At 40.4% G+C, this 17,809-nt stretch overlaps 1 protein-coding gene across 4 annotated transcripts in view; it reads left to right on the top strand.

The window, feature by feature from the left end:
* dcc (DCC netrin 1 receptor) overlaps window positions 1–17,809 on the top strand; it is a 241,742-nt gene that overhangs the window by 166,619 nt on the left and 57,314 nt on the right. For 2 of the 4 annotated variants that reach the window (XM_046839225.1, XM_046839226.1), the window contains exons 8-12: window positions 216–453; window positions 1,886–2,040; window positions 3,447–3,595; window positions 5,163–5,301; window positions 11,438–11,487. In XM_046839225.1, the coding sequence (XP_046695181.1) occupies window positions 216–453; window positions 1,886–2,040; window positions 3,447–3,595; window positions 5,163–5,301; window positions 11,438–11,487 (731 nt within the window). The remainder of the gene's footprint in view (window positions 1–215; window positions 454–1,885; window positions 2,041–3,446; window positions 3,596–5,162; window positions 5,302–11,437; window positions 11,488–17,809) is intronic. The other 2 variants (XM_046839228.1, XM_046839227.1) reach the window with 1 other exon arrangement.

Here is a 17,809-nt window from a genome sequence, read left to right as displayed (position 1 = left end):
CTCCTATTGTTTCTTTTCATTCCTCCTTCCTACCCTCCTGGCTTTTCTCCCTTGTTTTCCTTCCTTGCCCCTGTACCTCTTCTCTTCTCTTCTCTTCTCTTCTCTTCTCTTCTCTTTATTTTTCACTTCTTTATTCTTTTCCTACTCCTCTTCTTTCCACCCTCTCTCCCTTCTTCCCACCCTCCCTCCCTCCCTCTATATGACTAACGGGTCAGAGGGCACTCCAGCTGTCCAGCTCTCTGATCCTCCCGTTCCCCACACTCCTTCGTTGACTTACTCCTCTCCTCCCCCACCAGTTGTCCCGAGCTCAGGCGTCCTCCCCTCGTTCCCCAGAGACGTGACCCCCGTGCTCGTGTCCAGCCGCTTTGTGCGCCTCTCCTGGCGCCCCCCGGTGGAAACACGTGGTACCATCCTCACATATGGAGTCTTCTTCACGCAGGAGGGTGTCAACAGGTAGGGAAAAAAAACGCTTTCATTAATATTCAAAAGAAAAATTTTCACAAACAAAAACTAAACATTGTTAAGGTCAAGCAGCAAGTTTATAATCAGGAGACAGCAGCCACTGCTGATAAGCGCTGCAAATATTTGCAATAAGCCTTAAAACAAGAATTACGATTAAGGTTGATCGCATGCTGTTTGTCGAAAGTGAAATTAATGCATTTTTATTTAAATAAAAACTTTTACAAAAAAACACATAAAAGCATAAGGATTTCTTTGATTTTGCTCATTAATATGTATGAAAACGCAACATTGGGTCCATAGATGGAAAAGAAAGCAAGGGCTGAACGTGGCAGATGGAAATGTAGGCATGTCACGCATATATCGACTCTAAAGTGCACTACGTGGAGCATTTTTACTCGTTTTGTAGTCAGAAAGCATAGTAGAACATCCAGGGTGTTTATGCAATTCCACGGCACCCAGCAAATCCCTACAGGTACTGATACCCATAATGCACTTTAATGTTTGGGCATGATAGGAGAAGACTTTAGAAGAAGAAGAAGTCAGTGGGATTCATTATTGTGCGTGTTGTTGTTTTTTCCAGCATTTTGTTTGCTAACCCGAGCTAATCTACAGAAGCCAAACACATAAATACTGGAAACTTTATCACTTCTAATGCCAGGCAGCTAGCTTCACAGGATTTCTGAGGGAAAAATTTAAGCTGCATTCATAACCTTAGCAAAATCTTTCCAGTTGTGGAATTTTTCTGAGGAGTTTTATGTCAAGTTAATGTTTAAATTACATGTTCCAAATTTTCACTAATAGTGCTAGGTATGTGGCATGTAGCTTGACAGGCTGTCCGAGGGAAACTTTGAAAATAATATTCATATATTTTTCGAAGATTTCACCGCTAATTCTAAGGGAGTTGGCTAATGAGCTGACATATCAAAGTTTCAAAGTGGAATTTGAAGTGGTATTTTAGAAGTCGTCGCTGCCGAGGAGAGATAGTGGATTAACTAGCTAAAATTCTAAAATTAGAAAAACTTGTGAGGCCAGTGACAATAGAGTCTAGGCTTATTAACAGCCAAACTGTAACTTTTATTTACTGCCATAACATCTACAACCATGAATTGAGCATGATTTGGCATCAATTCACATTTTTTTTGTTCTTTGTTTTATAGACATCTGGCTGCTGCATTGCAGAAAGGTTCTGTAAGTCAGTAGTATATTACGCTCTCTTTATAGTTCCCCTAAAGCATTTTTTTCTTGAAACGTGTCTCGGCTCATCATGCAGTACATAAAATCTGGACTCTTAAATAAAGCAGCCTTTAGTTTGTGTTAGCACTGAATTGGAGGATACCTGGCAGGAATTGGATGATGGAGTGTTGTAACATGCTTTTAAGGATCTCTGAGTTGTGTTTTAATTGATACTCCTCATTTCTTACAGAGAACGTTCGGTGAACGCGACAGAGCCGGACAGTCTCCAGTTGACCGTGAACAATCTGAAGCCCGAGGTGGTTTATATCTTCAGGGTTGTGGCCTACAACGAGTTGGGGCCAGGAGAGAGCTCTGAACAAATCCGGCTCTCCACACAGCCTGAATGTATGTACACACATTACATACATCCTTTTTTAGACACACTTTTGGTATAACAGGATTTTATTTGTAGTTTATCCACTATATAGGTAAAAAAAATATAGTTCAACCAAAAAATGTGGATGTTTGAAAATATTTAAGAATGCGATTTTTCCAGTTACAGGACACATACTCGATACATACGAACTCAAACATACAACTCAAACAGGATTCTATTTTTATTGTACTCTTGTCAGGTCCCCTACTTGGCATGGAATAAAAAAAAGTTATTTTGACCTTAATGTCAAGTTGTAGTTTTTATATTTTAATAACATTTTCAATCTAAAATGTTGTAAATCAAAAGGTTCAGACAAATAAATAAAAGTAATGACTAAAATTGGTCTAAAAGATCATTTCTTAAATATAGATGTATAAAATGCTTGGAAATACGCTGGTTTTTAAAGAACAGCGAAAAATGCTAATAATTGAACATAAATGACCAATAATTGAATTTCATTTGCGGTAAATACTTTTCACTGGTTCAGATTATATTATTTAAGGCTCCTTGCCCCTGTCTCCTATGTCTAATCCCCTGGTGTTGGCTTCCATCATAGACCTTTTATACAGGAAGTTTTATTCAGACATTGGCTTTCCACCTTTTTAATGAGGCTCTGTGGAGATGTTGAACAGCTTGACCTTTTCTTCACACCTCACCGACAAGCTTTTCACCCATAGCTCTAAGTCAGTACAGAGAGAACACGCATAGACTGACAAAAGAAACACTGAGAACAAAAAAAAAATGCATTTCAAGTCAGAGAGCACTTTGCATAAAAACGCTTGCTGTTTTACATGCGCTTCATTTTCTTGCCTCTTCTCTTTTTCTCTCTCTCTTTCTCATCGTGTCTTTATTACCTCAGATTTTTTCCTATGGAAACGTCCCTAATGTTAAGATTACCACAATCTTAAATATGTGCATAAATCAGTATGGAGCCCAGCTTACGGCCCTGATGCACCATTAGCTCTGACTGTGCAAGAGCAACAAATTGACCTTGACTTTGTAGATTAGGCAGCGATTGAAACAGCAGCACGAGCTAAAACCATTTGATGTGAAGAATTTGGCGTGGCTGCATAGTATGGTTTGCTGTCAATATCAATCTTTGACCAAAATTTACATTTAAATAATCTATGAAAAAAAAATGCTAGACAATTTTATTATATGGTTTTTTTTGTTTATTGTTTTTTTGTTTAACTGGCTAACATGCGAGCAAGTTTTTCATAAAAACACAACATTGCCAGACATATTGTGACAGGATTTTTGAGAGAAAATGTAAGCTATATTTATTGGCTGGCTATGAAACGTAAACAGAATCAATTATTTGTTTGTTTGTTATAAATGTGACCTAAATCTAACTCTGTGTGCTTGTTTTGAGCAGTGCAGGTCCCTGGTCCGGTGGAGAACCTCAAGGCCGAGGCCATGTCCCCAACCTCCATCCAGGCCTCATGGGATCCTCCGGCATATGCCAACGGACCCATCCAAGGCTACCGGCTCCTGTGGACTGAGACGTCCAGTGGAAAAGAGCAGGTCTGTTCAACAATCCTAGTGTAGATAGACAAAATGTGGACGTCCCCAAATACGAAGAATGAAGTCATTTGCATCGATATCCATATCTCACAAAGTAGAGCGTTTGCTTGATTAACATATTTATGTCTTTCAATATATTGAGTAGATTTTAAAGAATTATTCAGACATGTTTGAGTCCTTTTCTTCTTTGGTGCTGTACAGGTAGCTAACATGAACAAATCTGACAGGATTTCTGACATGAATCTGACCTGATGTTTACCAATGTTCCTCATTTTTAACCCTGTCAGCTGGCTAACTTGAACTAACCTGACAGGATTCCTCACAGGATTTGGAATTGTGCTCATAAATATTGATAACATTAGTAAAACTAGCAACCTGGCTAATGAACGATTCAGAAAGGAATTTCAATTTATCAGAGTTTATAATCATCATTGTTTATTATGTCAGCTAGCTATAAAGAGTGAACAGAACCGTTCTTAGGACAAGCTAGCTGGGATGGATTAGCCGGATCTGACAGTCTTTCTGGGAGAATTTAGAATTCTATTAATAAATATTCATCTATTTTAAAATTTTTACTGGCTAGCAAGCTAATTTGGCCAGATCTAGGACAAAAGTGTTGAGTACAATTTATAGGTATTCTTTATCTTTACATTGCTAGCTAATAGGAGCTCTTAGCTTAACTGACAGGATTTTTTTTGAGAGGACTTTTAAATTGCTAATATTTTTCGACTAAATTTGAGAGGAATATAAGACTGATGCATAAATATTTGTCATTTGATTGATAACTCGACAGGATTCCTGCCCCTCATTACATTTAGAGGCAATTCAAAAAAGAATTTCAACACCCAGGAACATGATGTGAACATTCATTGTGTTTTTTCGTGAGCTTATATATTAGCTGAAAGATTTTCTCCTGTAGCTTTAAACCTCTTACTCCCATAATCCTTTGCTGTATGTAGACAGAAAACAGAGTGGATGTGACAAATTGAGGAGCGATCTCCAGGTATTTGGGGATTTGATTAGTTCACATGTTCACAGCTTTGTGGTGTGCTCACAGCATCTGAAGAATGCGAACAGCATCTGTGATCAGTCACTCGCAGCCTTTAAACACGACTTATTTCAACCCTGATCCGTTATGTGTTGTTTATCACCAAAGGGCATAATTACAGCACAGCATGGCGTATGCTTTCTTCAGTGATCTTCGCACTGGTCTCTGCAGAGTGCAGGGTGTCTTATGTTCGCTTGATATGAAAGAGCAGAGGGAGAGTAGAAAGCTTAGTATGAAAAACTGAGAGAGAAAATCAGCTTGGATAAATATTTAACATGCTCGCCCTCTCGCCGTTCCCGCCAGACACTTGTTGCCCCTCCAATTTGTCCATCTTTATCTCTCTTTCTCAGAAAAGTTTATAGACAAAATGTATACAATAGGAATAAGTGGGATTGGAGCCTGAACTATAGTGCAATTCAAAAAGCCTACAACAGGACAGAATAGAGAGCATGACTATCATAATAGATGCTAATGATTAATACGGCGATTTGTCTCTCTTTCACTCTCATCCATAATCAGAGCATAGAGGTGCTTGGGCAGAGCTACAGAATGGAAGGATTGAAGAAGTTTACAGAGTATTCCTTACGTGTCCTGGCACTGAACCGTCACGGGCCGGGCATCACCACAGACGATATGCTCATCACAACCTTCTCTGACGGTAATGCATCACACAAAGTCCCTCATTTATTCAAAATCTATCAATCACACACCTCCTCCGTGCCCAGAACTAGCAGTTCCTGCCCAGGTCATTATGTATAACTAAATAATAAACAGTTGATGATTGGTACTTGTTAAAAACACAAGCATTTTGAATGAACATTTGGCGAACATGCTAAACTATGACCGGCTTAATGTACCCTGATAGAATTCACAAACTTGTCATTTTATAGTAAATCTGACACTAAATAGCTTTCCTAATATGCACATAGATTTGCATGTAAATGGAGAATTAATTCTTAGCATAGTTTGGGGTGAATATGCAGACTGTTCATTTAGAATCTGTAATTGAAAAATCAGAAATGAAGCTTTGTAGCGATTCCTGTTTCGTTGTTGGTTCGGAATCCATTCGCGTTTTACCTTCGTGTCTGGCGTATCTCGGAGAGGTCATATCGCTAATTCTGTCAAAGTTCAGCGAATGTTAATTATGTCATTTATCACGCATTAACAGATGTCTCATTACATTTGTCACACATAGACTGACAGTGGCTTCGGTTTAACCGATTTCTCATGGCTTCAGTCAACTCTGACAGCAGGCCATGATCCAGCCTAGACACATTCGACCTGCTCGTCTCATCACTGCTTCTCTATCAAGAGGGAGGAAGACATGGAGATGAGTGAGACAGACAAACAAACATACAGACACACTGATAGAGCAGTAAACGGACATGTACGCAGATAAAGTGTGTGAGAGACACTGAATCAGTTAGGCATAGATAGATAGATAGATAGATAGATAGATAGATAGATAGATAGATAGATAGATAGATAGATAGATAGATAGATAGATAGATAGAAATAGACAGACAGACAGACATACAGACAGACAGACAGACAGAAAGACGGAAAGTGAGAAAGAAAGCTGTCTTTCAATTCAAATAGTTTGCTCTAATCTTCCCTCTGCTTTCTTGGGTAAATACTCAGAAAGGACTCTTTTCCTCCTCGCGTTTCTTGGAGTTGAAAGAGTACAAGCGTCCGCTCTGCATTCTGCTCACGCTGCTGCACTTGTTCCCCATCAATCTACGTTCTGCTGCTCTCCTCCTGCTGGACTCCACTTCTCCTCCTGCTGATTTTTGTTGCTCGCTCTCAGCCTGTGATTTGGATGAGAGGTCTTTTTTGTAGTTTAGTTCAGGTGCTGTGATCCCGCAGGCCATCTGAGACATAAGAGTGTTTTTGCTTCAGCAGGAGAACTGACATCAGAAACCTAAACATCATAGTGAGGGAAACGATTCCGCCTGGAAAAACAACTGATTATTTCTCCTTTACAAATAGCTCCTGAGTCGAACTGAAGTGTCTGATAGATGACACATGTAAATGACAGATATAAATAACAGATGTAAATACAGGATCACTTCAAATCGTCAGCGAATATCTTTTCTCTGATCGCCTCCATCCCATAATGAATAATCCTTATCCTGGCGGGTGTGGTTTCTTCCTAGATGACGCCGCCCCCTTCCACAGGGCATGAGGGCTTGTTGAAAAGTTTGAAGGAAAAAATGGCCCTACAATGGAAGCTACAATCTTCACACTCATCATATCTCCAGCCGGTTGAACACCTGGTGTGAGATGGCGAGCTCCATCAACACCCTATCAAAAGACCAAGTGAGGGAAAATCTTTCAAGAAAGACAAGAAGAAGAAGAAATCAAGTTTACCAGAGGTGCTCATCACTTCAGTACGGTTCCTACAGATGTGCTGAATCACATTACTTAATAATTCTTCCTTTCATTTCTCCCCCCATCTGGATTTCGTCTTGATGTTACCTGCCTCTTTTTGCTGTCCATCCTGAAGAGCTGTCCACGTCATGCGTATCGATTCAGCGCAAGGTGTCGTTCTCAAAAGACTCGTTATCAGCATGAGGCCCAATGTAGTGTGCGGAGTGAATACAAAGTAGTGACAGACGTAGCGCTTGCTGGCGTTTGCGTCAGAAAGGACTATGTACAAGAGGAGTTCAAAAGTGCGCAAGAACCGTACGAGATCCTGAACATTCAAAAAGCAAGACTTCACACGAAACATGAACTTTGTAGAACCTTGGGTTCAAATTGGGTTCCAAACATGAAAACAACTGCATTATCATTTGTATCATTTCAGCACTTGGCCATGTGATTGCTCAGACAGCATGTGTCAAAGGTGTGGAAACACCTCCAGTTTAATGTTTTTTCAGACACACATGCACGTTCCTTTTCTTTATATGCAACAAACTCTGACATTTAATGGTATGAAGATCAACTTTGACCAATCAAATCTATAAATGTCCAGATGCACCACTTTAAAGTCAATTAGGTGGATGGATGGATGGATGGATGGATGGATGGATGGAAGGATGGAAAGGAACATGCATGTGTCTATAAAACCCCAAAGGGCGAAGTGTTTCCATACTTTTAAAAGACCTTGTATATGAAGGGAATCATTGTCTCCTCATTTTTGATGTTCATACAGGGTTCCTTCATGACAGAGATCATGACTCATCTCAGTCTGCCTTTCCATCATCATCCTATTTCCAGATGTCCTCAAACATTTCCCCATTGCTGTATCTCAAACTCCATCCATCTCTTCATTTTCCCGTTTTAATCTCCATCTCCTCTGTCCAACTCACCATCATGTTTTTCTCCATGGATCTCCCATTCCTTCTCTTCCCAATAATTTTTTTTCCTATTATTTTCTCCTTCCATCTCTTCATCTTCTAACCCCTATCTCTTCATCTCTCATCACTCATCTTAGTCTATCTTTCCACCATCTTATTTTCAGCTGTTCTCAAACTTCTCCCCATTGCCGTATTTTATACTCCATCACACTCTTCATCTTCCCCTGTCTATCTCTTCATCCGATAGTTTTTTCAGTCATACAATTTCTCCATACACACATCTATGTTCTGTCTTTCTATTGTTTACTCAACAGTTCACGTCTCTCTTCACTCTCTCCATTATCAGCTTCTTCACCCTTCATTTCTTCATGAACTAATCACCGTCCATCTCCCCGTCCGATTTTCAGTCAGTCCATCTCCCCTTCCGGTTCTATGTCCTGGCTCTGTTTGGAACAGTGGCCCTGACACTTGTTTGTCGGCCAGATTGTCTCTTTGCATTACCTTCAGCGTGCACTAAGAGGCTACGGGAATTTATTGTCTGTCAGCTCTCATTAGTGAAACGCCAGCGAGCGCTTCAAATGAGCTGCGAGACCTGCCTTTCCCATTTTCCTGCTTAATTAAAGGCCCCCTGTGTTTCACTAATGAAATTGTGCGACGCTGCAACTCCCTCTCCGTCTCGCTTTCTTTTACGACTTCCTTCTATGAGGTAATTACCAGTCTGGCTGTCCTCGTCAGAAACGCACACTACCCCGAAGAGTCACCGGATATGTAAACACTAGCGGCGCGCACGAACGCCGCGGCAGAATCCCCGTCTGCACGCTGCAACCGTAATTATTTCGGAGAAGGACGTCCAACGCAAAGCCGTCGCACAATAACAATTAGCAGGTGAAGGTGGAAGTTCGTTAGGAAAATGCTGCTTGTTAATTAAAGCGAGCAATTGAGGGCCCTAAGGCCGACAGAACAATAAAATTAACCTGATGCGCATTCGATTGTAAATTGCGAATTAGAAACGAATAGAAGCGCCGGAGATGCTATGCGTCGGAACAAATGGCGGTGTATAAATGCGTGTGATGGTCTGGGAAAATCCTTCACGTGGTTAAAATGTAAAATCTTTTCACTAGAAGGCAATGTGAAAACTGGAGACTTTCCTGGAACGGATACGATTTCTGTTTTGGATTGAACGCTTAACGTTTTCATACTGTTTAGCACTTTTTCCTCCCTCTTGCAACGTTCATTTATGTTTTGTAGATATTTGAAAGCAAGGAATCACCTCGTTTTTTAAGGGTTTTCAAACACATACTTGTTCGAATGCGGCGCCCCCACCGCTGTGGCCCGGGTTTGATCCCCGGTCAGGGAACCAACCCCAGCCATTAGGGTTGCACAAGCCTTAGTGCCGGTCCCAAGCCCAGATATATGGGGAGGGTTGTGTTAGGATCAGCATCCAGTGTAAAAACGTGCCAAATCAAACATGCGGATGGTCTGCTGTGGTGACCCCTAATGGGAGAAGCCGAAAGAAAGTTTTTTAAAAACATACATGTTCCATATGTGTCTATGTAACAAGCTCGGTAAAAGGTAAAAACACACAGGACTTGGACAGTGAATGACTAAAGGAAAGTTCTGTGGAGTTCTAATGTGACATTGAAGGCTCCAACAGAAGATCCTGTGTAAGATGGAGAAGAGAAGAGAAGATAATAGCAGACTGCCCTCACCCCCACAGTCAAACATGAAGGTGGAAGATTAATGGTTGGGGTTGTTTTTAAGCAAGGAAGTTTGGAGACTTATTGTAGAAAGTGAAAGAAATCCTCAACCAATATGGCAACCATTCCATACATCAACACCATGCAATTCCATCTGGACTGTGGCTCATCGGAACCGACTTCACCGTACAACAAGACGATCAGCCGAAGCGTACAGTACGTCCGAGCTCTGATAGCATTATTCAGAGAGCAAACAGTTGTCTGGAGTGACATCTATCATTTATTCTCAAATTATTTGTATCTTGTTCCGTAATTTCGACTTTATTCTTAAAATATTTTTGACATGATTCTCGTAATTTCGACTAGATTCTCATGATTCCGACTTTATTTTCCCAATTTCAACTTTCGATTTTCGTCATTTCGAATTTGTATTTTTATAATCTTTGTTCTCGTAATCTATATTCTATATTCACAGGTTCTTCAATTCTGCAGGGCTTTAGAAACATGTTTAAGTCATTTGAACATCGTTTAAAAAGCCTTATAAAAAGTCTGCGGCGTGTTTGTGTAGACGTGCCCTTGTTTATGTGTGTGTATATGTATGTGTATATCTTTGCACGTTCAGCGAGTCAATTTGATCCATTGATCTCTCCGAGCCTACAGTCATTGTATTTCCGGCCTGGACCCGTCTTACACAGTAAACACATGTCACCGGATCAATCCAAACCGCATCAAAGGGCAGGAAACCTCGCAATAGTATTTGTATTAATGTCTGCTTTATTTGCTAATTGATTCCCAATGTAGTGCTTTAGGTCGGTCCCTCAGGCCAAAAGCTAATCCAATATCAGCTTTAACAGGCTTGGGGTATTGAGTGGGCCCAAGGTTCTGTGTGGCCAGGCTTTATTGGGTGATGTCATACAGATAAATACATGCAATAATCTGTTATTATTTCTATGGCGCTGCTGAATTCTTATTGGTTCGAAGGGTTTCACTGCTTTCACTGCTTTCCTACGTTATTGATTTATTGTGCATCGGTATAAAAGTTAACGATGTGATGCATCGAAGGCAAAGTTAGCATTTGTATCAGGGTGAATCGTTTTGAATGTTTTTGCCTATTCATATATAATTATTAGAAATTGCACTATACTTTTTATTATTTAGAAAGTGGGCAATACTTAGCCAGTATTGGATATGTGGATCGATTTCTTGTCGCTAAACCGTTTCTCGACCGCGTTCTCTTAGCACCGCTGCTGCTATGCGAATATGACCCAGCACAACGCGACGGAGGCCGAGGCGTGTCCCGAGAGTCACGTACAATCCAGATTAACATGGCAGAGGTAGAGCTGTAGCTTCCTGCAGACACAATAAGAAAAGAGAGTCTGGTTTTAGACTACAACCTACGGGACTCAAATTGGGTCTACCACCTACACTTGACCCAAACCTGTTTGACTATCACCCAAAAAGGTTGACAGAGGATGCAGTTCTCTCTTCACCCACCTGGATAAAAATAACACCTACGTAGGTGCTAAACGGCATTTTGTTGCTGTGTACCAGTACTATGCAATGACAAAGAAGTTCTATCTATCTATCTATCTATCTATCTATCTATCTATCTATCTATCTATCTATCTATCTATCTATCTATCTATCTATCTATCTATCTATCTATCTATCTATCTATCTATCTACAAAAATATGATGTGTGATTATTTTTCTCTCATATCGCGTCCCCAAACGTTTTTTTCCTTCCAAATAAAACCCTCCTAACACGTCCTAATCTTTGTCTTTTCTCACTCCACAGTCCCGAGTGCTCCTCCCCAGAACATCTCCCTGGAAGTGATCTACTCGAGGGTGAGTATAAAACAGAGCGCCAGTGATTGGTGTTCAGCCCTCGGGTGCTATTGCAGACGCGTCTGGTTAGCCGCAATAAAGCTGCCCAGCGTTCCCGTGTGATCAGTAACAGCAGGACTTTTATGAAGGAGGGATCAGAGGAAGCATGCTGATTGTTTCTAACTTTAAAGCGAACGGTGAGCGTGCAGGAGAAAACACAGATCTTTCTCCTTCCTGTTGTTTTATGAGGGACAAAAGAAAACGTGTAGAAAAAGCATTTAAAGGATGTTTTTTGTGTTTCATTTATGTAGGCCGATTGGATTAGTAAAGATTACACATTCATTCTTCTGAGTGACTCTAAATCGGCTTTAAAGTCTAAAATAAACCCCTGGATTCAAGTTTTATGTGGAATTTTGAACTTTTCACCTTCTAAATTAGTTGAACACGGAAAATAAGGAAAAGCTTAAAGTTAAACTGACTGACGGGGAAGAGATTAGAATAATAATGAATGATTCAACATGGCTGGATGTGTGCATGTTGATTAAAAGTGTGTATGTGTGTGTATTACCACCATTATGGACAAAAGTATGTGGACGCTTAACCAAGTGCTTTTTAAACATCTCACTCCACATTGAGTCCCCATTTCCTGTTCCACTCTTCTGGGAAGATTTTCCACTAGAGTTTGGAATGTGCTTGTGGAAGTTTGTGGACCCACGAGGGTGTTAGTGAAGTCAGGTATTGGTGTAGGTGAAGTGAGAAACCTGGAGAGGGGTGGGGGGGTGGGCGGGGTATCAGAGCTCTATAGCAGGCCACTCAAGAACTCACTATCTTGTCTTTGTGTACAGGGGCATCACACTGTAATGCTGGAACAGGTTTGTGTCACGTAGAAAATTTAACGCTACAAGACCTGGAGACATTTTATACAGCTGTGTGCCTGCACATTTGAAGTAAGAGTTTGAGGAAGAAGCACATATGGCTGGAAAGGTCAGGTGTCCCAATACTTTTGTCGATTATAAATATATACACTTCGGACATTTAGCAGTTTGTATGATGTATGATGCATTTTATATTTCACGCCATTTGGTATCAAGATGTGAATTACATGAAGTCTAAGAGGTTGGACTTCTCATATTAGGAGATTGGGCAAACATGAAATTCTGCATGAAAACTCACCAAAATTGCCACCAAGACGTTTGACACGGCGTACATCATGTGTGCGTCAAAAGTGGAAGAACATCACTGGATGACGAAGAGAGATCAGGAAGACCTTTAACGAGCTCAACCCCCAAAAACGTTCGAAACAATTCATCAACTTGTGCATGATGATCGTCGGAGAACAATCCACACCCACCCTCAATTGACAGATTTGGTGCTGCAGACTTTGTCCTTTTTATGAAGATATAGATCTGGCTTAAAGGTCGCCATTTTCGGCACCATTGCAGAGATCTCATGCGAACAGCAGAAGGTGGTGCCCTTTGAAAAGAAGACTTCCAGGATACAAGCCTTCATGAAAGTGACCTTTTGTTTTCTTTTTTTTTGCTTTTCTTTTCTTTATTTTGACAATAGCATGCCATTTTAGCTGCAACCTGATTGGACCAGAGGTAGGAAAAAGAGCAGTTTTTGCAGTTATTATAAGCTTCAGTCTGAGCAAATAGATGCAAGAGCAGCACTTTTGAGAAAGCAGAGCTATTCCACCACTTTAGAAGCACTTTCTGTAGGATTACCACCATTTCAAGCGACATTCTGGACCCCGAGAAGTTTGAAACCTACGAGAGGGAAGTGTTTCTCTGGCGTGTTGATTCCGATGTGACGGGGCATGGTATTGTTCGTGTTTGGTCCATTTTGTCATGTAAGGGATTCGAACCACTGCAACTTTTATTCAGTGACTGTTATTCGGTTTATTTATTACTCAGTGAATTCTATACAGATTTATAAGTATGTAATAATAATAATGAAGTTGTAGCTCAGTGGTTAAGATGCTGCAGTTCTCATCGGAAGGTCATGAGTTTAAATCCCGACATCCACTTGTGCAAGGCTTTTAATCCACAACTGCTCACTTGTATAAATGAGGTCATTGTAAGTCGGTCTGGAAAAAGGCGGCCGCCAAATGCTGCAAATGTAATAATAATACAAAATATCTCAATATGGACATAAACATGTCTGGGGAAAAAAAAGTATATTTTCCTCCCAAGCAGTTCTTTAAAAGCTGACACTCGTCCAGCATCTGGAAAATTCCTTCCTTCTTTCCTTTTGAATCAGTCCGTCGAGTTGCAGATGATGTGCTGGAATTCCTTCATCCGACTGCTGCAGGTTTTCGATTAGAGCCGTGTTGGGCACTTTGCCTCCCTCCCTTGAGTGTACTCGGGTCCCTGGGCACGTCTCTGCGTGAGGAAGAGCACAAAGGCGGTATTGAGAGCGTTCGGTCTGAGGCGGCTGATAAAGTGGCGTTTATGAGACGAAATGGGCTTCCATTGTCTGTCGGCGGCGTGCAGTGAATGAATTTGCATAAGAAATGAATCCCGCCTTTTCGGCATGCGGGAACGACGGCCACTTATACACCGTCTGACACTGGAGTGGCGTGTGTACGCGGCTTATTGAAAAAACTATTTACTTATTGCTATGCGTTTGAGTCTGAAGGGCGCTACTGACTATTCTTGGGTAAAGAAAGTGAGATGAGTGCTGGAGAAAAAAATTATATATATATATATATATATATATATATATATATATATATATATATATATATATATATAACTAAAAGAGTCAGAACCTCGAAGCGAAGAGCTCGGAGTGGTTTTTGGCCATGCATCATGCTTAGGGAGGGCACGTTTAAGAAAGAAAACATTTTCATTTTTCACCAGAAAATGAAACTGTCCGCTTGTGCATCATTTGCTACCTAGGGGGAAAAGGTTGTTAATAGATGGAATCAGATGGATTGCTCCTATAAAAGAGGCGACGAGGGAGCGCCACCGTACGACGCAGGCTACTACATCTGTGCTGACACAAATGGCTCAATCCATAATCGCTCAAAACACTCTCACCAGTCATCACCGGACGAGTTATAACAGCCTGAGCTCACGTTCGTTTATTAAAGCGTGCATGCTGTGGGGTTTCAATCAGCCGTTGATGGTTTGAATCACACGCTGGGACAAATCCTTCCCAACTAATGTTCCAGTTAACGAGGTCAGACTTGATGGGATGCTCCGAGTTTCTCATAGCGTCTGTTGTATAGAAAGCGTGCATTTCAGGAAGAGGTGAAGGCTACAGGTTTCTGCCGAAACTGGAAATATGCATGTTTATGACCATTTAAAATACAATACAGGGTGGTCTTTTTTAATTTAAGCACACGCTGATGAATTGCAGGTATTTCATAGAAACATGTATAATTAGCGATTTGGTGAAAAATATAATGATATGAAACTAAAAGAAATTATGAACATATCTGGGAATTACTGTTACCCTGATTTACACAGGGCTACATTACGTCATTACCTTTTTTCCTCTCCATATACTTTTTATATTTTTATGCATATATTTTTTCTTGTTGCTGTACTTGATTTTTACTGTAATAGATTCCTCTATTCATTTTTTTTTAATAGAATGATGATTAGAGGTCAACGAATTCATTGATTAATTCTATTAATCGGCGCCTGTAGTCGATCGGTGGAACTATCAGCTGTTGGCAAAAATCCATACCGATAGTTTTTCCTGGTTGCGTTATACAGTATGAGCGCGACCTCTAGAGGTGAATCACTGATGCCATGTGCAGTTTATTTTCTTTTTTATTCATTTTGGATGTAACTTTTTTATGTATTCTGATTTTTTGGGTCTCAGAATGAATGCATGTCTTTTATTTTCTTCAGTATTTATTAATATAATGAATATATTCATATTTATTAAATTCTGCACATTTTCATGATTCAGTTCCAGTTCCAGATCCAACCTAGCCATCAGTATCGGTAAAATCCACAGTTGACCTCTAATGAGTTGGAATTGCCGACCTGTACAATTTCAACTTACACAAATCATAGTGAGATAATGGATAATGATCCTGATATTTATAGGAAATCGTACTTTCAATAATAAATATAATGCATAAAGTACATAACAAAAAGAAAAAAAAACTTCAACAATTAAAAAGCAGCTTTAAGATGAGTCTATATACATCATTTATAGCATATTAAATTAGAATTTTTTTGCTTGATGGGAAAATCCATTTCTTAATTTAACAAACCCTAAAACTTATAAAATATTGACTTTGACAAGTGAGAATTTTGATGAACATATGCTTGCAATGTATCTGAGTATGATATACATATATTCCATATTTAATGCGCTGTGAATTAGGCACCTGTGTTATGTGCAGGGTTGCCAGATTTCTGTGATAAAAGCACCTCGGAAGAGAAATGGTACATATTCATAAAGATTGATTTCTTCTTTACTTGCATTCATGTTATGATATTGGCTAAGTAAGTGTGAGCATACAAGGAATTTGTTTCCGGATCCGAGGAACAAAAGTCCAGTAGAGATTGTGGTTATGCGAAGATCTTCAGAATTGTGGTTACCAGGAAAAAGCTGTTTTGGAGTCTGTCAGTCCGTACAGACAGGATCCAGGGTGTGATGGTGTCCCTTAGGATTTCATTACGACATGACTGTATTCAGGGTGTGAAAGGTGCCTTACGATCCTTCCATAACGTTTCCTGACACCGGATGTGTACAGGTCATGGAGGGAGGGAATGTCGGTCCAGATGAAGATGATACTAATATTTATATATATATTTAAATACAAAAAGTAAACATAGGAGGAAATTTTGTGCAACTGGCAACACTGCCTATAAAGCTCTCTTTTCAAGCTGGTTTGAAAAAAAAAAGACCCTGAAGACTGGTCTCCGTTCATTAGACACAGTTTCAGACATAAATACAAGTAATGTAATTTCCCATTTCTCCACACGATTTTTCTGATGTATTCCTGATTTGAGGAATCAAATGCGTGTTCCAGCTTGTACGCTAGTTTCATAGATACACACACAATGCAACTTGATTGTGCCTTTAAACGGGCCTAACGTTCGGTCACGCAGCTCACGGCGTAAAGATTCAGCTCACGTCCTGGCACTAACCTCCTCCACATTCATCAAACGAGGCTTCCTCGTGCCCTTTCTCACATATATTCCATTATTGATCGCAGCTTGAAAGCAGTAACTATCGAGTTAAGCGGCGTGTGTGATGTAGGGATTCCATGTTACGTTTCTGGAATCCGGCATTGAGCTCATGTTATTAATCCGAAAAACAAGACGAGAAATAAACCCTCTCTGAGGACGAGGGAGAATATTTACAGGTATCGTTCAAGGACGTAAGCGTGGAAAAAGGAGGGGTTAAAAAGAGAAGAGTCTTTCATAACACAGGCATAAAAATAAACATTTTAACTTCAGTGACACTGCGACTTCTAACAAGCACTCGACTCGAAAAACAAGGTTCAGCCCACAGCGAGACCTTCTCCTCGACGGAAAGCAGGGACGCTGATAGAGTCGAGGTCCAGAGAGACCGAGGTAATTTTCCGCCCAGTATGAAATAAGCCACTCGTTCAGAGCGAAGAAAAAATACATGGGCCTTCAGGACTGAAAAACACACACACACAACTACGATTGGTTGGCGCCGCCGTCAAATCTGGTTGACAATGGAGACGGCGGGGACGTGAACTCTCGGGTGGGTTCGCCGCTAACTGGATGATGAAAAGTGCGGAAAGTCGACGGGGTTCAAAAGTAAAAGCGCCCGCAATATGCTCAGGCTGTTTTTTTTTTCCCTTTCTTTCCACTTTCCAGTTTTGTACCACTGCATTAAGACCCGATTTACCTCATGCGGTTCAAACAAGCGCCATTCAAACAACACCCGACGTCATCAGTGAATTCTCACACGGAGTGTCGTGTCTGCTGCGTTACGAATTACAGGGTCGCTTTAACGTTCTCGTTCTGATACTTTATCGTTTCTAAAGGCACATGTCATTCTCAGGGACGTGTGTGGAGAGAACCTGAAATTAATGCTTGAGTAAAAGTATAATACCTTACTGCTAAATTTACTCCATTACAAGGTAAAAATCACAGATTCCAGTTATTTGATTTTAACTGATCAACTATGGGGTTAAGGGCGTTGCAAAGGGGGCCGGGGGTGGCAGCTTGGTTCATGACCTTTGGATCCAAAGTCCAATACCTTAACAACAAAACAAAGATCAAACAAGTCAGACAAAAAACAAGGCAAAGTAGTAAAAAAAAAGTGGGATCATCGATAAACAAAATAAAATAAAATTGCAGTTACAAATAGGAAGAAGAACCATAAGTATTTAATGGAC

Source organism: Silurus meridionalis, chromosome 25, assembly GCF_014805685.1.
Source record: "Silurus meridionalis isolate SWU-2019-XX chromosome 25, ASM1480568v1, whole genome shotgun sequence".
NCBI classification, from domain to species: Eukaryota; Metazoa; Chordata; class Actinopteri; order Siluriformes; family Siluridae; genus Silurus; species Silurus meridionalis.
This window is presented reverse-complemented; position numbering and strand designations above follow the sequence as displayed.